Source organism: Apostichopus japonicus, chromosome 2 (genome assembly GCF_037975245.1).
Source record: "Apostichopus japonicus isolate 1M-3 chromosome 2, ASM3797524v1, whole genome shotgun sequence".
NCBI classification, from domain to species: domain Eukaryota; kingdom Metazoa; phylum Echinodermata; class Holothuroidea; order Aspidochirotida; family Stichopodidae; genus Apostichopus; species Apostichopus japonicus.
In genome coordinates, this window is record NC_092562.1 from 31,206,331 (window position 1) to 31,229,233 (window position 22,903).

A 22,903-nucleotide genomic window follows, 5' to 3' on the forward strand; every position below is an offset into this window, starting at 1 on the left:
CCTTCCCACCTTTGGGGCCTGTTCTCTTACCGTGGAATTGTTTGTTATCCACACTGTTGACTTGAGCAGCAGCTTGATTTGGAGCACATTCTCCATTTGCCTGAGCTGTGTATCCACTGCTTCAATCGATCGTGCTATTTTCTGCAGTTCTGCCAGTGTTAATGTTGACCCTTTCAGCAGTAACTTACGTCTCAGTTCATTTTTATGACATTTGTCGATGACTTGGTCTCTAATCTGTTCGGATTGGTTTTCAAATCCACAATTAGGTGCTTGTCGCCGAAGTCTAGCAACATACTGGTCCACCGTTTCACTTTTGTCCTGACTCATCTGTCTGAATACGTGGCGCTCAAACGGAATATTAATTTGTGGTTTGAAATAGTTGTCTAGTGTCCTCAGTGTCTTTTCGTACTCGTCTGCTGTGTCTGTAACACCCGAGGCCACTCCTGGATCAGCTAAAGTCTCGAATACCTCTTGTACGTCCATACCGGCTGTATGTAACAATAACGCTTTCTTCTGTTTAGGGTCGGTGATTCCTTTTCCCACAACATAGTACTGTAGTGCCCGTTTCCATCTAGTCCACCTGGGGCCTATGCTGGTAACATCACCTGTCACGTCGAAATTGCTAATATTCAAGTCTAAATTGATTGCCATCTTGGTTGTTGTTGAGTTTACCGAGTTTTGTATCCCATCCTCGTCGCCAATGCGACGTCTTTCTACGTCGGATTCCACGGATTTAACTAGATTCTAACAAAATACGAATGGACTCGCGGCTTTGGTTCGATTAATTTATTCAGCCATTTTCGTAGAACAATAATTTATTGTGACCAGCCATCAAATAGAATAACCTGCTAGGGTCGAGCTGGTGGCGCTACTTAGAATCATGCGACAGTACACAACAATGCTAAACCACTAAATTTACATCTAAATTACAGTTTCCAGTTGACCAGCTTGCATTACCATGTTCTTTTATTGTTATTTTGAGGCACTCTTTGTTCAGTAAACCAGCATTGAAATTGTATTTATATTTTCTGTGTTGTGCTTGTGACGAACACATGCCCGCTCAATTGCATTTGCATTTAATGATTATGTGCAGTATGTATTGATTCAACACCAATTGGTGTGGTTGCCTTAATGAATATTTGAAACAAATTCATATTTCTGCCAAACTTACATTAAGCAAAATGTTGCATGTGTAGAACCCAATTATTTACTGTGGTCCCATATCCAAGCAGTTGTATGTTAGTACTACTTCAAATACCCTCACATACCTGCTTCATTGGTCACCAAGACCCTCCATTCCACTGGGCTTTCATCTTCTGTTACAGTGATGGTGTAGATACCAGTCCTTGCAGCTGTCTCCATGGTGGTAGGTAGGGTAAGAGTAGCAGGTTCACTGTTGATGTTTGTCATTGCTTCATCTGGTACTCTAGGACTATTGAGTGTAAACATATATCTTCCTTGTTCAAGCACTGCTTTATCAAATGTTACACTGGCTGTTTGGGAATCACCTGTGTATACTTCAATGGTAGTTGGATAAGCTGTGGTTGCTACAGGACTCTTTACCACAGCAACATAGGGAGGATCAGACTGACCTGGTAACAGGAATAGAAAATAATTTATGTGATAATGGTTTGACAAAGAAACTGATTTGGAAGCCTCACAGAATGATAATTTAACAGTGCTGAGATACTGAAGCAACATTTAGTGGTACACCACAGAACAACCATGCAGCTGTGAAGCCTCAAATGAAGTAGGCCTAAGTGTCTGTTACACACACTATAAAAAGGGTCAACTGGAAGATTGATTTTGATTACCTTTTTTTTTCTTCAGGTGATATTTTAGAAGATCATCAGCACCTTGGGCATGTTATACAAGGGTAGTAAATTTAGTGGGTGTGTGATGGTCCAATGAATGTTCATATTGTAAAGAAAATCTGGAACATTCACTTGGACAAAAACCAATGAAGTATTACTGATAAAGGTTGTAAGCCTTCCAGGTGCTCCCCCCCCCCTCCCCTCCCATTCCCTCCCAACAAGATCTCTGAAAGCTATAAGAAACAAATAGAACTGCATTAAAAAAGGTTATTAATAAACAGATATTGTAAAAGATATGTGCTGTTCAAAATACCCCAGGATCAGAGCACAGACATATTTTGTTATTTTTGCAAGTATGTTGCTTTTTTTCACCTTGGCTATTGTGTCCTTAGCTGGGTGTAACTATAAACACTTGTATTGTAACTCAATACTCAATGAGGAAAAACATCTACATCTGCTCAATTGCTGGGTGTCTACTAGCCTTGTGCGGGATCCCGGTAGTCAAGTGAATCCCGGTATCCCGATCCCGGGATTGTCTAGTCCCGATCACAGTGCAATGTGTAAATACTACCAGGAGTGGGAAAACAACCGGTTATTAAATGCGTTTCGGTATCATTCCCGGAATCCCGGACATAATAAAAATATTGACGTATTACTTTTTGAAATAAAGAAAAGAAAAGAAAACACGGTATTTCTGGTGTCTGTGTTCTTAGTTTGAATAATATCTGATCAATGTACGTACTGGCCTAGACCTTTATATAACGAATCAACTTTTCACAGAAGTTTTGTTATTTATTCTTCCTTCAAACAATGACTGTGAAGGTTCCCATGTATAAAATCTTTCCACATGTATTTCACCTCGTTTTGATATAATAATTATAACAATTTTAATAAATTTTGAACCTAAACCACAGGGAGAATTATATCCAGCTTAAATCCATCTTCGCCCGGGACTGTATATTATAGCCAGGGTACCGAACAGGTATACAAAGTGCAGACTTACGGTACTTGAGATTTAATGCAGTAATGAAATGGAGGGTTCCAGGATGTCATTTATAGTTATCTTTGGCTACTTTTTTAATTTTGAAGAACTTTCTTATATATGGATATTGTACCTATTGAAAGTATATTTTCTAGAGAACACAACAGACGATTAACGATATAAGTAGTTCTGTACTATTCTCATGTATATAGATTATAATCTCATAATTACATAGCCCCTTTGTTACATTCTTCTTGTCTGAAGTTCCAAACATGTGGTGACTTGTTGATAGTTGAACAATTTTCATTTGAAGGGTTGCCCTATTCCAGCATCATGGAATAGTGGGGAATAGTGGGGATTCCCAATTTATGGATGTGTACGGATTACTGGTTTTATCCTTGTTCAAACATGTTAAATCTAATATCGTACACCGAGTATGAATGAAGCATGCTGTGGGTGCTTTTTTCCAAGGTTTGTGATTTTCTTTTTAAAAGTATATGTTAGAAAACCATGCTTGTAAGAGTATGTTCATCGCCTAGGCTATGCCATTGAATGCGTGACATTGACAGTCTCGTAACTAAGTGCTTTGAAATGTTGGGGAAAATCCTGGTAGTAATTACGATACCCAGATTCATGTTGCAACACTACCGGTTGTGTGAAATTTGCACTACTGCACAACGCTATACGGTACTAGGACATCCTGTCCACTGCCAATTTAACTATGAGTCAATTAGAGGATACATCAGTAGGTTATATATCACCAGTCAACCGTTTAAGAACTTTGACCAAAAGTAACCATATTTGAATCTCTAGCATATTTTGGGGCAGTACAGGATACCTTTAATCATGCAGTCATAGACTGCCCTCATATGATCACCAAACTGAACATTATCAAAGTGTATCTGAATAAGAGCTCAAAATTTCAAAACACTTAAGAAAATTGTCTGCAGGAAAAACAGATATTAAGAAGCTTAGTGTATAAAACAGATCTAGATATATTGCTTAACTGATGCTGATTTTTATGAATCACCTGTTTTCTGTTTTTTCTGTGTCTTTCCTCTCAATTGTGCCAAAATGTCCTTTGTGCTTTTTTTAAGGTTTCCAAGTTTCCTTTTGACAGCCGAAAAATTGCTGCAGTACCCTACTATGCAAGAAAAATCGAAGGCAATTCCTAAAAACAAATTTCCAAACTGCCCCTCCCAATCCTTGTTTGGAGCCTTGGTTCCAGCAGGCCCCATCCTAAATATATGTGTGGAGGTACTCTCTCCTTTATTTTTAATTTCTTTTCTTGTGATGAACAATCCTAGGACTAGTTTTAGCACAGGAAGGTAGACTAAGCTTGTTTTTTGGTGCAGCATAAAGCAATAGATAAATTCAGCGACAATATAGCACCTTCTCTCATTGAAATTAACCTGAATTCAAAAAGAATATCTCACCATAGACCTGTTAACTGCTGAAGTTCTAAACAATTCTGTTTTAATACTAACCATTAGGCATTAGCAAGATGGTTTCCATAAGCTCAGTACCACTGACGGAGCAAGTCACTTGCATGGCTGTCTCTAATGTTATTTCCACAACCTTTGTTTGTTTATAACTTCTTGCATCTTCATCAGCAGTAAGTAATGTACCAATAGGACTCAGTACCAAGTCACTCTGTGCTACCAGAGGGTTCCTAATAACAGTACAGGTCACGTTAGCTGCTTGTCCAGAGTTCACTCTGACATATGTTAGGATGATGTTACCTGCACCATTGTCTGGAATAAAGAATTATTTCTGTCAAAATGTTTTCTTATGATGTCATCACTATGCTTAAATACCAGGCCACATGCAGCGGCTGTGCTATACATTCATATTGAATACTTACAGGACCAAAAATATCACATGTGTTTTCCTCACTTTTGATACAAAAACAATATTTTTATCTTATTACCCAATTTTTCTTGTGATGCCACAGGCAGGGTAGGGAGGGGTGGGAGGACACAAGCTCCATCAAAATAAAAGTTCTGCACAATAGAGTACATATCCAAAATTTTGAGAAGCAAGGAAAAACAGCTCTCTTGCACCAGGCCATCAACAGAACAGTTATTGTAAGGGATGCTGCTAACCTTTCAAAAAATTGTAAATAGGACTTGTGCACAATATTTTAAATAGTTATGTAAATATGATACAACGTATCTCAGCAATCGATAAATGTGGCAAGGAAATTGGCTAGACTGGTTCTGACAGGGGAAGTAGAAAACAAATAATGTTACTGTTTGTTTACTTTCTCTGCACTGGGACTCTGGTCTGGCAAACAAACCATACCAAGATGATATGCACATTACAGTATGTATGGTATGTGTAAACGTGTATAGTGTTAATATACACACTTTACTGATCAGATTTGTACTGTTTATAACATACATTTCAGTGCTGGAACACATGGGGGGAGGGGCAGAAATTCAAGTACACATGTTGAACCAGAGACAAGCGCAGATGAGGATGTGTTTGGTCGGATAATGACAGAGTAGATAAACTTACAACTTAGCATATATAGCCAAATTTAGGCCTAAGTTAAGCTTAGTTTGCAGTAGACTAGATAGTCAATGTCAAAGGCTGTTACTCAATGCCAGTTAAAATTTGTGAAGGATCCTCAGCCCTAGTATCGTGCATACAGAGCTACAAATCCGCTGACCAAACTGCATTTTCTTTATGTACAATTTCCTTGCAGATGGCACATGTTACTTTCTTAACAATGTTAGCATCTTTTTGGTACGCTACACACTGGTCAGGGATATACTACCCCTGTGCCATCAGGATACGAAGGCAAGCTTGAGTTCTCATATTTGACATGTTAGATTTGGACATAGATAGGATGTATACTGCAAGTAAAATACAAATCTGTTACAAGTAGCTTGACCTAAAACATTATTCCATTTAATTACAATATTTGATGTATAATTTTTCTATAATTGTCTTAACATACATCAATATATCCAGTAAACTCACAGTAGAAGTTTAAAAACAGAAATATCATATTTTTCAGTAACTTTTCATAGATAAGAGCACTATATCATCATATGGGTTAATACATAAACTACATACTACCATAAACCAGAGAATGAAAGTAACATACCCGTCCACACCCTGTTCCCATTTTTATGTTACTAAGATAAATGAAGATCATTGCTGGCATGTTATCTATCAAGCAGTAATCAGCTGCATGTACTAGTTACCTTGATTACACGCTGTCCCAGTCCAGGGTACAACACACCCATTGGCACAGTTAGCCTCAACTTCACTGCATGCATCCTCTCCACCAGAACAGGAGCAGGTTAGGTTGCAGAAGTCACCATAATAACCAACAGGACATGGGCCATCTACCAGTAATAAAATTAGCAGCAATATACTTGAAGTGGTTATTAAAGTTATGGCAGTCACTGGTAACACCAACAGGACAATCAGCTGGCTGCACTAACAGAATTAGAAACAGCTAATATGAAATGATATTTTACCATCTTATCAAATATTTAAAGTTCTGAGACAACACATGAGGTCTTTCACATTGAGTATCATACAATAAATTTCAATGCTTTGTGCCATATTTAGACAAAGAAATATTTAAAACTTTAATATAAGTACTATGCAATCCATGGATCATGTTGCAGATTTCATTCCAAAATTTGGGTAATATGACCACTTTGAAGTCGATGTCGTCACTATAGATATGACTCACTTAGTTTGAAATTCATGAGTCTTGAATTTTACTGACCCCATGACCATTAAAATATGATGTAGGTATAATCTTAACATGCATTCAAACAGTCGATACTTCGTCATGGTTACAACAAACTTCAGCTAATTTGTATTTTGGCACATGTCCATATCAAACTAAATTTAAATTACAGCATTAGGCAATCAACTAGAGTCTTAGCAATTTCCTTGACTTGACAATAATTAAGTCAACTAAACATTTTAGGTCATTGCCGTACCAGGGAGTTAGAATATGTGACTCGTAGCACTACAGTCGTACTAAAGAATTAGCCAAACTACCTCTGTAGCCACAAAAGCAGCAGCTTTTTCTATGTTCAAATGTATTGTTTAAGTAGCATATTTTGGTTTTTTATGTTGCTTCTAAAATTTCTTGTTACAGTCTTGTAAAACCTCTAACTGGTCGCAAGGTGTCTGCAATAATACATGTATACTACACTGTTCTGCACAGCCTGCAGTTGTTTTTTGTGTATGAAGTTAATGTATATTGTCTTGTTGCCAAAACTTCTGATCAGCTATTGATTATACTTGATTAAAGAGAGAGATGTGTGTGTTCAAGGGATAATCTGTGCTCATTATAAACTCACTACAGTTACCAACATATAGCAGTAATGACATAATGAAAATACTTACATTGACAGTTTGTTCCTCTCCAGCCATCCTCGCATTGGTTATTTTCACACACACCTGTGTCTAAAGCACAGAGAGTGTTATCAGCACAATGACACTCCTGTTTACAGTTAGCACCAAACTTCCCTGTTTCACACTCTGGAAAGAATTGAAGGTAAAATGTAAGTCATGACATTGCTGATGAAGTACTGAAACATGGTTGTGATATCAGAAAGCTAAAGAGCACACATTCCAGATATGATCTACACTGCTAAAATAATCTTTCTGAGAGACCTGTAATGTGCAAAGTGATAGAATGTATACTATCAATGAAAGTCAGAAGAAAAGACAGAAAGACAGAAGGCAAAAAATGGAATCAATTGAATGATGACACCTGACTAACACCATTGAAACTATTTTCAGCATTTAAAGATAAATGGGTATAGCTCCTTGCCGTTTCACGACTCGTTAAAAATTCAGATAAAAAAGGATGATAAAAATGCAATGTTATCATTTAACAATATCAATGTAATATCTTCCTTTTGAGAAGCTTCTTTAAATAAAATATAAAGAGCAACTTCACTATCAGAACCAAAATTTCAGTTTATTTATTACCATGTTTCAACAACAAAGAAACCAAATCAGAAAGGCAAACGTACAGTTTATAAATTAAGAAATATGTTCATATCAACACATACAGCTTACCAGATAACCTCACTTGATGTTCATATGCCAAGAGTGTTGTTAACAACAGTTTTTGAGCAGCTCACACATTTTACTAATATGATTAACATTAATATTTCCAAATCGAAACATACATCAGCAAAATAATTTAAACATGATACAAAGAAAGGGAGACATCATCGATATAGAGTCTGTATCTACAGCCTTTTACTTACTCTAAGCAATTGTATTGGTGACTATTCTAATAGACTCAACACCTGTTTGTTATACTTTCTTATAAACAAAGTATTATTGATACCTTCTGTACAGTTTAGTCCTTTATAGCCAGCAGGACAGAAACAGCCAAGAGGATCAGGATAACAGATGATTGCACCCTGACATCCTTCAGCATGGTCATCACCAGAATCATCACATTTATACTCAGCATTCTGACCAAAGACATTCCTGCCATGAACTGGTGATGAAAACATAACAGGATTAATACTGATCAAGCTAACCTTGGCAAGAGTCAGCTAACACAATCTGACCAAAGACATGCAGACTGTTGATGATCTTCATTGGCTCCCTATCAGCTACAGAATCCAGTGTAAACTTAACTTCTTCTCACCTTTTGTGCTTTATCATCTGGAACGGCCTGTGTACCTGTCACAACTTCTCTTGCCATATACTCCAACTCGCACACTTCGTTCCTCCAACAAACTGTATCTAACTGTTCCTAAACCCCGATTGAAGACCTATGGTTACAGCAGCTTCGAATACTCTGGGTCTTATCTCTGGAACAAGTTACCAGATCACATTCGAACATGCTATAAACTTTCTACTTTCAAAAGTCTACTTAAGAACCATTTTTTCACTTGTTCTTTTGTAAATTAATTTACTTTCTTTGTAAAGCGCTTTGAGCAGTGAGTTTTGTTTACTGATTTGGCGCTATATAAGTCTCATTTATTATTATTATTATTATTATTATTATTATTATTATTATTATTATTATTATTATTATAAAAACTTGATAAAATTGTAATGGTGGAAGTTTCTATGTTCTGTAATGGTCGTACCACAAAATGTTGAAGATATGTGGATAATTTAGCTCACATGGCTCAATCTCATGACTTTTCTGCAATGAACAACTGACAAATAGTCGAGTATAAAATGTTAAGGGACATCTCTAGAAGCAAACTTTTGACAAGATTTCTGTGAAGGATTACCAGATTAGTCACACAATCTGACCAGAGACATTTCACCATGAATAGCTGGTGTAGTGGAGTGAAATTTTGTGTACATATCTTTGTTCGATGCACCTGTATAGTGTGATTACAACTTTGGCAAGTTGAAAGTTTGTAACCAGGGCTTCCATTGTTCAGCCATGTGGTTTAAGCTGTTTTTGTGAAAATTAAGCATGGCTTGGTCGGTTCTCTTCAGCTGTTCATCCTAAGAGATTCTTGCTGCTGGAGTCCCCTGCAGCTGGTCTGTCCTCATTAACTCCTTACTTTCTGTCTTTTTTTGTGTAAATTTGGGTCATTTACTGCTCTGGATATTGTATTATGACCTTTACTCTATGGTGACGAGATGAAGTGCTGTCAGAAGCATTGATGTATTACGCTTTTACTTCTTCAGGCTCAGATAAGATTTTATCTAAGATGGTGGCCAACCAATGGGCCTATGGTTTACTGTGGTGGAAAGCCAATCCAAGCTAGCAGGACGAGATGTCTGAGAGCATTAGGCTTTTAATTTCTCACTCTGCAAGCATTAATGTAGCTATCATGCAAGAATATCTTCCCAGTTAAAAGGATTGTCTGGTGGCCCAAAGAAGTAACCTTCAAAAATAGTGAATAATTTTCCAAGCATGTTGTCAAAGTATGAGAACGCTAATGTTGCGTTTGACAGAGAAACGATTTTTTAATCGATAAGGATAGACATTTCAAATATGATTTGAACAGTACAGAACGTGACGTCAGCTATGCCATAGCAGATTGCTACATAACCCACCCGCCGCACAGTTCCTATACGGTAATCACAACAAAAACTGCGTTTGTATACAGATAAATTCCTTCCTTATTTTCCGGTGAAATTTCTTAGAAATTAGATATGTTTTCAAAAACTCCTTAAGCCGCCATGTACTAGATCGGTGGTTCCGTGATCTTTGCGTAACACAAGGTAAATTTGAACAGCAGACTCTTCGTTGTTTAGGCTATACATCGCGCTATTCAGCTCCAACGCGAAGAATGTTCGCATGTAGGCTATACTCAGACGTTGACAATCGAACAGTTCTGCGAAGCCTAAGCTTGTCAGTGCTACATTCTGCTCTGACAACGATTCCGATAAATTTCTTCCATAATTTCCGGTGAAATTTCTTATAAATTCGATATGATTTAAAAATCACCTTAAGCCGCCATATATGTAGTAGATCGGTGGTTTCGTGGTCTTTGTGTAACACAAGATAAGTTTTAACAGCAGACTCTTTGTTGTTTATACATCGCGCTATCCAGCTCCAGCGCGAAGAATGTTCGCGTGTATGGGCTACTCTAACGTTGACAATCGGACAGTTCTGCGAAGCTTCTCGGTGCTATATTCTGCTCTGACATCGATTCCGCCAAGTTTCATCTTTCGGTGTACTTTTCAAGTTTCCGTTTACTGTTAATTTGATCCGTGAATTTTATTTCAGCGATTTCGAAGAACAGTTTATGAACTGTAGTTTGAGTATAGTGTACTAACTACTATTTGCAACGCTATACGTTCACGAGTAAGTACGTTATATATATTAGGCAATCCAATGTGCTTACACGTGAGTTTATTTGCTGCGGAAATGGGAGTGCTAACTTCAACTCGCCTGTTTTGCCTGTTTGCAAGCACTACGTCAATCACCATATTGAAGCGTTCGAACAAACGGTACTTTTGGTGAGAAACTGTTGAATTTGAAACCAGATTTCTACAAGAAGAAAACGTCGAATGGGGACAATTTTTACATGGTTAGAAAGAGAAAAATAATAACTACAAGGGCAATGTATCAAAATCTTCCACCAGACAATTCCTTTAACTGAGTAAGATAGAATACTTCACTAGTTGAGCATAGACTGATTTGTTATTGTTTTGCTGTGTCTCCATGAGTTGTGTAAGTTGTCCTTGTTTTTAGTCATGTCGAGCGTTAAAAGGACAAGAGCTTACACATTGTCGTGTCTTGGTCATGTGTTGAAGGACTAGAGGTATTTTGAACACTGTCAATTATTATGCACTATTATCTATAGGAATGAGGTGTATTGTGTTGAAGTTATAGTTATTTATATTGTTTGTGCTGTATGCAGCACAGCCAAGAACAATAGCTTTGCTTATTTGTATCGTATTTTGTATTTCCTTCTGTGCATTTCACATTATCATTGTGTATGTATTGGTTTTTGTCAATGACATGGCCGTGGTATTTAGTCAGGACAGGGCCAGATTAAGCTAGTGCAGGGCCTGTAGTATTCAGCTAAGGCTTATTCCATTTTCATTTCCATCTTTGTGCAGCAGGTATGACTTCAGTTTCAAATATTTATGCATTGTATATCATATAGATACCACACTCCCATTAATTATTGTGTTAAAATACTAACCCCAATTGAAGGTAATAATTCGCTATTTAAACCCTAAACACCCAGTTGCTCATAAAGTTGAAGGCAGTATGGTACTATAGTAAAAGAGCTAGTGTAGAGTCACTGAATCAGAATTGAATGCTTGCAAGCATTAAGTGCGGGGCCATTGAAAATGCGGGGCCCATGTATTATATGGGTAGGCTATATTGTTTTCTGCGGGACGAGTTGTCATGTTTGGACTTATCCATATGTTTACTTTATGTATTCCTGTGTTATCCTTTATTTGATAAAGTTTGATTGTTCAGTATATTTTAAGCTGAATAAATGCGTATTTTGTTATACATTGACTGTATTAACTTTTGATTAACTGTAATAGTACTGCATCATTTGAAAATGCGCCCTTTAATGCCTCTGTCATAACATTTACCTTCCTCTGACATTTTAAAGACCAACTATGGAGACTTTTCGATGAACATAAAATCCCACCATTTTGCATGTATGTAATCCTTAACTCACTCCAATTACATTGCTGTAATTAACTTTACCAATTTCTGGCGTTAAATACGTGAAAAAAATGGGTAGAAAAGTCAGCTTTATAGGAAACTTATTTCAGACATCCTGAAACAAGACATCAGGTGACCATGTGACGTCATCTTTGGTATACTGCACTCACAACAATACTTTTAGTGTGTAAAGTTGTATACTTATAGCTGCCAAAAACGTCAACGATATTACTCCTTTTCCCCCGAAATGCCACAACTCTGTGTTGTTGGAGGTTGCAGTTATACCTCAGCCAACAAAAGCATCAGCTTTTTTAGCTTTCCGAGTAGAAGAACCGATGTACAACGCTGTAGACTTTGGATCAAGTTTGTGAGATCGACGAGGAAAGATTTTTCAGCACCCGGAGTATCTCATGCCCATGAGTCCACATGCATGACCCTGCCTCCGTGTATGCTGCAAATGTCTCATTCTGCGAAACTTATATACTTTCGACAGCTGTGGCGGACATAGCTAATGTGAAATTGACCCTTTCAAGTCTCCTCATAAACACGTCCTGCTATATCACGCAATTGACAGTATATACTATTTACTGTTTGAGATGACCGTATGTAGACAGTGTATAGACCGTGCCTATAGGGTAGCATTGTTTGTACATGTAGTGAGTTTAAACCCCCGCCGGGGTTGGCTCACAGCATGTGTAAATAGTCATGTTAGGATTTCATCGCATTTATCCATTTCATTTGTTGTATTCCAGTATCGTGAGTTTGTGATACATGTTTTATATTGTCCGTTATGCTTGTTCCGGCATCTGCATGGTCCAAGGAGTGGAATAAAACGGTACTATATAGCGATCGGACGATTTATTTCGTAAGTGACTGTCTTTTGATTGTGGGATGTTACTGTTTCAACTAGACCTATTGGAATTACACAGAGTCACGGTAGTATTTTGCCCAGGATTGAACGAGAAACGTAGATTTGGATATTCACTGCTAAATTTGGTTATTGACAGGATTCTATTTCTGTGTTTGTACTTTTGGATATAAAAACGAGTGAGTACTACGTTCAGCTGAAGCTTAGTCATGTATATGCTACCCTGGTCGATTCGGGCCAGCGTCTTCTCGTAGTTGTTCGATTATGTTTAGTGTTTCATGGGTTGACAGTAACGTTAACCATTTTCCCGTCACATATCACGCATGAGGCATCTTTTAGGTCTATTCTTCTGTTCAGTTTGCGGTATCTTGCGATCAAATCGTAATACGGAATCAGCAAGCTGCGTGCATGTTCTACAGTATATTGTACCGTACATACCTATCGACGCCGCTATGTAAACGATGCCTCCATTTTAGTGGAAATTTTGCAAATAAAATAACACATTTTACTAAATTTTCTGCTTAAAATTGTCTTAAAACTAGTTGTTTACCTTAATGTGTTCTTGTTTAAAGCTAACAGCTTTTCAAACGCTCCAAATTGGAAGTCAAATACAGTACAAATTGTTTGCTATCTATGTATAAACAGTGCCTATTTCAGCGTTTGATTTTCGCGGTATACCAAAGATGACTTCACACGGTAACCAGAGAATCCTTTTGGTCAATCTCTGTTTTCAGACATTCCAGAGGTACATGTCACTTGGCCACCCCTTTTTGTGGTTATTTTTTGATGGGTTATAGTCCGTTTTCGAAGATTATTTTTTACACATGTTGATTATGGGTATGTAAACTCCCAAATTAATGGAAAATCCCCCCCAAAAAAGTTGTCTCCATAGTTGGTCTTTAATAGGCTCTCTCGGTAGTTCCCAGGATATTTGAGCTGTGCACTTTTCCACACTCAATTCCTTTGCTAGGCTTGGCGAATTGATCACATAACACACATGCTGACTTTCCAGACTAATCAGGTTGGAAAGTGAAAAAGTGGGCAATTGGGAAAACAGGAATGGCAGTCTTTACTAAAAGGCGGACCTTTAAATGATTGACCTAGAGTGTTGCCCCTTGCGCAAAGGAATTGCTTTGAATTTGCTTTGTCAGGATTTTATGTTAGCAATGTATAACATTATGCATCGCAATGCAATTTAATATATTTTCAAATTTGTTCATTTAGGAGATATTGTTTATTGTGTTTTGTCTCTTGCCTTACAATGGCTGTCCTTAACTTCCAGCCTGAACACTCCTGCTACCCTTGGTGATCACTTTCGAGGTAGGGGTAAAGGTACCTAAATCCATAATATCTGCCACTTTCTGAGTTTCCCCTGCACTGATAAGAGGTAATTTAAAATAAGTTTCCATAAGGTTTCTGGCAACAAATACCAGATCTGAGTTACTTAATCTGACCAGAGACCATTTACCATGACCAACTAAAAGATTAAGTAAAATTCAAAAGACACTTGCGTTCCACGTATTTGTCTCTTAATGTTGATGTTTCCTGACACCAGCTGTTCGTGAGCTGGTGAAACAAATAAACCCCATAATCACGGTTTTTGGCAACAACTACTAAAGATATCATTATCAATAAAAAAAACTTACCATTTTCACAATTGTTTCCACTGAATCCAGGAGGACAAAGACACAGACCAGTTAAATCTGAGCAAACTCCTCCATTAATACAAGGTTCACATGTATTAGTACAGTCAGGTGGACTCCACATGTTCTCTGGACATTCTTAATTGTAAAGGAGTGGAAAACATATCAGTAACGTTGATGAATCAATTTGCATGTTCCCTGGACATTCTAAAATGTAAAGGAATATATTATAACATTGATGAATCAATTGCATTTTGCTCTTTCTTGTTTTCATATATTTTGTTCTTCATAAAGTATTGGAAAAACAAAGGTTCTACAGTACAAATCGTTTACATACAAAATGGTATCCTTCATTTATTACAAAGTTTTTGCTAATCAAATCTATTAAAACATGCAACATGCTATCCTTGATGTAATACAAAGTCTCTACTTACCAAATCTATTAAACATACAAGCAGGCCGTAGCAAGGTATTTGCCAAGGGAGGGGCGAAGCCAGTAGGCAAACTATCTAAGCGTAGCGCCACCATGGGTTGGCGAGAAGCGTTTCATAAAATTTTGGCTGAAAATGCCTCCCAGATCGCTGGAAATGGCACTTCCCAGGCCTTGTAGGTTGCATCTAAGCATTTTCTATTTGAAATTACTAGCCATATTATACCTTATCTACTTGTTATGGGGTACCTGTAACTGTATGCCAAAAAGAGATTATCTTGTCTTTCATCATGCTATGAGCAAGGCATATACCACAAACACATACATGCACATACACACCATTTAGATTGCATAGCTAACCATTGTTATTTGTACCAAAAAGTCAGTGCATGAAATATGAACACTTAAAGAATGTTATCAGTCATGAAGATTTCAGTAAACTCAACCGCCAGTCTTAACTGATTGCATAGATATACATTTGTGTATGTCAGTATCTCATCCCACACTACAATTTGACACATTGCGATCTTCCCTGCCTAAAGTAAATACCATCCTATAGACTCCACTGTTTGGGCCAAAAACAGTCAAGATTGAATATCTACCCTGCAGTTAGAATGCTAGCCATACTGAATGCTAATCCGCACAAATTCATGATTAAACACAAAGTGTACTATCTCAGTGGTCAAGCCAAATTTATTTTTACACAGGAAAGTAGAAGACACTTGTGTTTACAATCGGATGATGAATCCTAGGCCTTGTTCACACTTAAGAACGCACTCGCCTCAAGTCCGCAGGGACGATTATAATTCCCTTAGTGTGCACGCTCGTGTACTCTTACTTCAAGCCCCCGCGTGCACTCTTAAGAATACTCCTCCTTTCAGGGTTTCTTCAAGCCCTCTTGCGTTCTTAATAATTGTAATGTGAACAGTCGCGGACTTATGGTGAACCAAGATCTTCCGATTAATTTATAATATCCGCTCTATCCAGTTGCAATTTGGCGGGTAAATTTTTAAACGTGCAATTGGCCTACCGCACCAATCTGTCTTAGTGTACAGACCAGTGAGGCAAACCTATGTTGTGCTTGTTTGTTCAAGTATCAGTGTATCACCTTTCTTAATCAAAGCACTGCCTAACGACTCCAAACTCACAGGTTTTTGAAGAGGCCAAATTGGTAATTTTATGTTAATTTCGAAACGGATGATTTAGAATCGGTTGAAACGGCAATTACTAAAGGCTAAAACTATAACGTAGGGCCTATCCTATAATGAAGTTAAACTAACCTATGCATAGACCTTACTAGGTCTTTAGACCTAACATTAAATGCCTTTGATGTTGGATTAGCCTCAAATTACACATCAGCAGTAGAACAGTGACTAACAAGATCATTTGCTCATCCAATTGAAGGGTTTGTGAAGTGGTATGGATTGGGTTTGAAATTTGAATACAGTATATACTATTTATGTGCCATAACTGAACGTGATGGCGCAGTGGTGTACGGAGTGGTACGTACCAAATTACGTATTACTCCGTAAACCACTGCGCCGGGACATTCAATTATCACACATAAATAGTATACTGTATTCAAATTTCAAATGAATTGTGGCAACGGCAAACCACAGGGAAATGACCTACTGTATTCACGCCTCAGTACTTGGGGGAGTTTATGCTATCAAGTAACAACTTATTAATGCTCAGTGAACTTGAGGAATGCCTTTCTATGACCAGGTTTGATCGACATGCCTGAAATACTTTACACAATGTACTTTGTGGTGGTTGCACAGTGGTGGTATATTGTTCAGTTCTATACCAGCACTATACAAAAAAGGACTATACAAAAAAGGTCAGCTTCACCTACCTACTGAATAGGATTTGTGTAAATAGACTGGCAAGAATCCATTCAACGCTTTTCTAGATCAAATTGTTTTGCAAAACCTTTGACAGTGAGAACTTCCATGCAACTGTGCAAATATACCCACCTCTTTTTCTCACTTAAGCTGTTATCTATTATTGTGTTGGCAAGATTGATGAAAGACGTACCATGCATGGCTCTGTCTTTTACAAAGCTTCTGTTACACATGGCTGCCTATTTTACTTCTTTGAATTAAGTCATTATAGGAACTATATAATATCTAGTATGACTCATGGCAGCATTGTCTGTTCAAAATTTATATGTGTTTGTACAAAATGTAAACAGTTACTTAATTCTGCTTATTAAAAAATTTACTGGAATTAAATTGTTATTCACATTAAACCTTTTTATTTCTGTAATATTAAAGCATTCGTATTCATTATGCACCAGGTTTAACTACTATAAGCAAGAGCAAGAGTTGATCCCTTCTTCTTTACCTTGCACTACCGGGGTAGAGCCTATAGATACATTGTTGCTTTGATTTCTGCACCATTGTTTTGAAGATATTAAAAATTAAAGTGAGATTTTGGTGACTGCAAATTTATGACCTAAGATATCTGAGACCTGTAGAAATTAGGTAAAACTAAGCAGGAGGGCCATGTCCACATGCCTACCTGAACTACAGTAGGGCATTTTATATTGTGTAAGTTTGTTAAATAAAACTAAACTGTTCCTGTTAGCCACATAAAACACACATGCAGGCATACATGTGATCCCAGAGTTTACCCGCTGATATTAACATACAAGCTTTTAGCTCTCATTATAAATAGGTGGTTAATTGTTCAAGAAAGGGCTGGTACTGTTGAGTAGTGATGAAATGACATCGCATATTAGGTATACTTTATATTTATATGCAAATGCTCCTACTTTGAATGTTATGTAATTATATGTTGACAGAAGGGTTTCATTAACTCAAGAGCAGAACACATTTGGTTCTTAAGCTAGTAGATATTTTTAGAGTAACCTCTAGCTATGTATGTAGTTGAGTTGCAGTAGGTGAGAAGGGAGCAAGAGCGCAGTGCTAAAAACGTTCCAAGGTGTAGTAAGGTAGATGGGAAAGTGCAGATGTGGAGTGGGAGACAGCTAAAAGAGCCTTTGTTGTTTGTAAACAAAGGCTGTTGGAGGAATGACATCATTTGAAGCTTGGACAGATGAGAAACCAAGTATTGACCACCTTTGAATATTTGAGTGTATCCCATATGCTCATGTAGCCAAAGATAAGCGACAGAAACTCCACTCAAAGGCAAGGATGTGTATTCTCCTGGGCTATGGAACAGAAACAAAGGGATATTGGCTGTATTATCCTCAACTAACAGTCTTTCATAGTTAAGATGTTCTGTTCAAGGAATTAAGCTATTGGGTCGAGAAGGAGCCTGATGAGCAAGAAGAAAAACAGTACATAATGATTCATTCTTCTAGTGACAAAGAACCAGTTGCTGATGATGTACACTGAAAGTTATGACGATCAGAAAGGGAAAGAAGACAACCCGTCATTATGGAGAACAGGCTGCCCTTGCAGGTGATAAGTTGAACGAGCCAACAACTGTGACAGAAGTGATTCAAGACTAATTAGCCCAGATGAGTCCAAATGGCAGAGAGCCATGGGCAAGGTGGATGAAATCTCTATATGACAATGATAGAGAAGTTGCCAATGGATCGAAAGGCAGTTGGCAACAAGTGGGTGTTCAAAGTCTGGTGCTGAGGGCTCAGTTGAAGGGTACGAAGCTCAACTTGTGAAAACAAGGTTCTCTGAGACATTTGGAAATGAGAATGATGAAACCTTTTGCCCAGTGATCAAATTTGAATCACTTAGAACTGCCACAGCCTTTAGCAGTGAAGAACGGACTGAAGCTGCATCAGATGGACATGAAAACTGCCTTTTTAAATGGCAGCCTTGGAGAGACCTGTGCATACATATGTAACAGCCAGAGGGTTTTGTCGTCAATGGCCAAGAACACCTTCTATGCAAACTTAAACAAAGCATTTATGGCCTGAAGCAGTAACCCCAATGTGATTCCTGCCTCGATCTACATGGCCTCAAAAGGAGAGGTGTTTATCATTGCCGTTTATGTTGATGATATTCTCTTGGCTGGAAAGGGTTATAAACGAATGGAACAAGTCATCTCTCGCCTATCAGTTTGAAGTGAAGTTTATAGAAGAACTCCATATTTCTTGTTATAGTGTAAATCAAGGACTGTACTAATCTGCTGTGGGCAGTTTGCTGTACCTATCAACTATGACAAGACCAAATATAACCTATACATGAGCAGTGTGGCAAGGTTCATTGCCAATCCAACCCAGCAGAACTGTACTGTCATCAAACGTATTATGCGTTTCTTAAAGGTTTCCTAAACTTTGCTCTAATGTACATCAAAGATGGCTCAAAGACTTCAGTGGATACTCGATCAGATGCTGAATGGGCAGAAGATATCGATGACCACATGTCAACCTCAGGTTATTTGTTCCAGACGAGTGGAACTGCAGTCAGTTGCAAGAGCAGAAAGCAAAAAAGTGTTGCACTCTCTACTGCGGAAGCTGAATACATGGCATTGTTGAGTGCTGCATAAGAAGCAGTTTGGTTGCAGGGACTAAACACCTACAGGTATTTGAAAAGTGAATCTACCTCGAGCTACTGTCATCTTTGAATATAACTGTTCTTCCATTCACATCGTGAAAACTCCATAGTTAATCCATGGAATAGCCAAGCACGTAGAATACCATTTTATCCGCCAACAAGATCAGAGCGCAAACATGAAGCTTGAATATTGCGGAACAGAAGAAACCGTGGTGGATATGCTCACAAAAGAATTGCAAGGGGACAAATTTAAACAGCTGAGAAAGACTGTGGAGTCAAAGAATTGACTGGACCTTTTGCCTGCAATTGAATAGTTAAAATATTAAAGTAAACTACTTTTGTCGGACTGTATTTATACTGTATCTTTGTGTTATGCGTTAGCGTTATTTTTGTTAAGTATATGAACCCTAAAAAAATTGCATTATACTGTTACTCTTTATATAAACTCTGATGTCAAAGAGCCTGTAGCAATTACTGAGAAAGTTTCATACCTGTAGTTTTATGAGAATGAAGTTCTGTACAAAGTAAACAGAAACTCAGAGCTAGCCTAGGGAGGGGTAATCACAACTTTGTTTGCAAATCAGGGCTTTTTATGTACAGGTACCACAAAAAGTATATTTAATACGTGGTAAAATAGACAAGTATTCTTGTATTGTTAGAATAGAAAAAAACATAACAATAAGACTTAATTTCAATATTTTAGAAAACTGGGACTAATTCATAAACCCTTTCCACATTTTGCACAGAAAGCAACACATTTTCAACAAGTTTTATGAATATCCAAGCTTTTGCTGCATATATAACACTGATATATATTTAACACAATGTGCTCATTTTGAAAAGCTTTTTTAACTATTTCCTTGCTATTATTTGGTCAGTGACGCATTTCTTCCTTTCAGGAAGTGCTAAAGATGAGAATGTGGGGGCAATAGATCAACTTCATTTGGGCCTTGTTCATGCTTCAGAACGCACCCGTACTTCTAGTCTGCATTGGTGATTCCCTTAGTGTGAACGCCAAATACTAATACTTAAAGTCCACGGGCCGTCTTAAGAATTAGTCCTCCTTTGGGGGCTTCTTCAATCCCTCTTGCGTTTTTAATAAATATAATATGAACGGTAAGTTATATAAGTTATATAATATCCGCTCTATCCAGTTACAATTGGACGGGTATTTCTGAAGGTGCAGTAAGTAAGTGGGTTTGTTTGTAAACGTATCCAGGCAGTTGCCTTTCTTAACGAAACACTACCGAACAAGGCTATATGCGCACCCATTTCATTTTCCTTTGAGCCTATTCGACCAACACTGCTAACAAGTTACCCTAAAGGTTGTCAGACGAACACAAACTGAAAAACGTAGTCCACTTAAATGTAATAAACTTTAATTCACTGTACACCGACTGCACAGATTTTTGAAGAGACCAAAATTGGTTATTTTTTGTTTATTTCAAAACAGATGTTTTGGGGTTCGGTTACCATGGCAATTAGTAAACCATTATGTCTAGACTGGCCAACAATGAAGTTACATCAGCCTAGGCATAGATCTTACTAGGTCTTTGGACCAAACATTAAATGACTTTGATGTTGGTTAGCCTCAAATATGACATCAGCAGTAAAACGCTGACTAGCAAGATCTTTCACTCATCCATTTGAAGGGTTTGGAAGAAATCTGAATCTGGTTTAACGTGTATAGTGGAAATGATAGTGGTATGGAGTGCTTTGAACACAGTGAGCGATGATGCAATATTGTGGGACAGTGGTGTACAGAGTAGTACTTTATTACTACTTAATACGAAACTCATTCGTTCTTAAATGTAAACAAGGCCTTGTTTTCACACCTAAACCCTTGCAATAAAGAAGACATTTAGTTAACTTATTTCATAAGGGACCATTGCCAAATCTAATCGCTGTCATGAAGGCGTGTGCTCACAAGGCTATTGTTCACTTCTTCAGCTTGGTTATTCACTTGAGTGATCAGCTCTCAGCTGAGACTAAGGGGAAAATGGGAAAATATAAATAGCTGATATGACCTTTTAACCCTTGCGCAGTATGTTAATCTCACAAGCGGACTTAATACGAAACTCATTCGTTCTTCAATGTCAACAAGGCCTTGTTTTCACACCTAAACCCTTGCAATGAAAAAGAAATTTAGTTAACTTATTTCATAAGGGACCATTGCCAAATCTAATCGCTGTCATGAAGGCGTGTGCTCACAGGCTATTGTTCACTTCTTCAGCTTGGTTATACACTTGAGTGATCAGCTCTCAGCTGAGACTAAGGGGAAAATGGGAAAATGTAAACAGCTGATATGACCTTTTTACCCTTGCGCAGTATGTTAATCTCACAAGCGGACTTAATACGAAACTCACTCGTTCTTGAATGTCAACAAGGCCTTGTTTTCACACCTTGTTTCCACACCTAAACCATTGCAACAAAAAAGAAATTTAGTTAAACTTATTTCATAAGGGACCATTGCCAAATCTAATCGCTGTCATGAAGGCGTGTGCTCACAAGGCTATTGTTCACTTCTTCAGCTTGGTTATACACTTGAGTGATCAGCTCTCAGCTGAGACTAAGATTTAATGAGGAGGGGGGCAGTCTATGACATCATTGGTGTGGACAATGAACTTTTTTGTTTAGGACCGAGATGAATAACATTTAGTTTTGTATAATGATTAAGTTTCACAGGTTAACTTTTTCTGGTCTAAAGCTATCAAGGCATCAACAATCGATTCAAGTTTATTTTGTTTGTACGATTGTGTCGCATTAGTGCACAGTTTTTTAAAGCCTATTTGTAATGCAGTATGCCAGTAGGCTTTAGTGTATTATAGGTTGGCATTTGGAAGTTGTATCTATTTTGTACAGTCAAGTAACATGGTAGTAGTTAGGTCCCTGGTGACTTGATAAATAGTTTTGTAATAGCCTAATTAAGTGACTGACGAATGATCACCAAAGATGCATGACTGATATCAAATAAATCAGCAAAATCACTTAGATCAGGATATCAGTGACTACAAAAACAGCGGTTGTTATTTATGTTGTTTTCTTACTTATTTCAAACAGAAGAATTGACAACGTTAACAAGCACCAGACACTGCCAAACCCAATACGCTTTGTACGTGTGCAAATAACAATATGATTTACACACTGACACTGTTCGCGGAAGAAAACGTGCATAGCATCTTGAACTTGTTGTAGGTTGACTTTCGACATAGGTCGGACCACTGATTACTATAGAAAATGAGATGGTTGGACTACAGGAGTAAATGTACAATGTTTTCTCCGCCTACCGTGCCAAAAATTAAGAGGAGTCTGTTATCTATGAGCAGAGGCTAGGCTAGTAGATTGTCATCATAGCAGAGTTCAAGTTACGTTTGCTGTTGCAATGGCGGAACAAGTTACAGTAAAGGAACTTATTTTTATTCTTCTACTGCATGTCATGTAACATGAGATTTTATGATAACTTAGTGTTTAATGGGCACCGCAGATGGCAAATATGACCCTCTGTGATATTTATGTTTGTATATGTTCACATGTTTAGGTTATATACCCAGACTGGCACATGTATTGTAA

At 37.7% G+C, this 22,903-nt stretch overlaps 1 protein-coding gene across 4 annotated transcripts in view; it reads right to left on the reverse strand.

The window, feature by feature from the left end:
- LOC139955968 (uncharacterized) overlaps positions 1–22,903 on the reverse strand; it is a 595,985-nt gene that overhangs the window by 525,879 nt on the left and 47,203 nt on the right. For all 4 annotated transcript variants that reach the window (XM_071955175.1, XM_071955174.1, XM_071955173.1 and 1 more), the window contains exons 11-16: positions 14,423–14,557; positions 8,138–8,293; positions 7,180–7,314; positions 6,012–6,155; positions 4,284–4,550; positions 1,269–1,592 (exon numbers count right to left, since the gene is read on the reverse strand). In XM_071955175.1, coding sequence (XP_071811276.1) covers positions 1,269–1,592; positions 4,284–4,550; positions 6,012–6,155; positions 7,180–7,314; positions 8,138–8,293; positions 14,423–14,557 — 1,161 coding nt within the window. The remainder of the gene's footprint in view (positions 1–1,268; positions 1,593–4,283; positions 4,551–6,011; positions 6,156–7,179; positions 7,315–8,137; positions 8,294–14,422; positions 14,558–22,903) is intronic.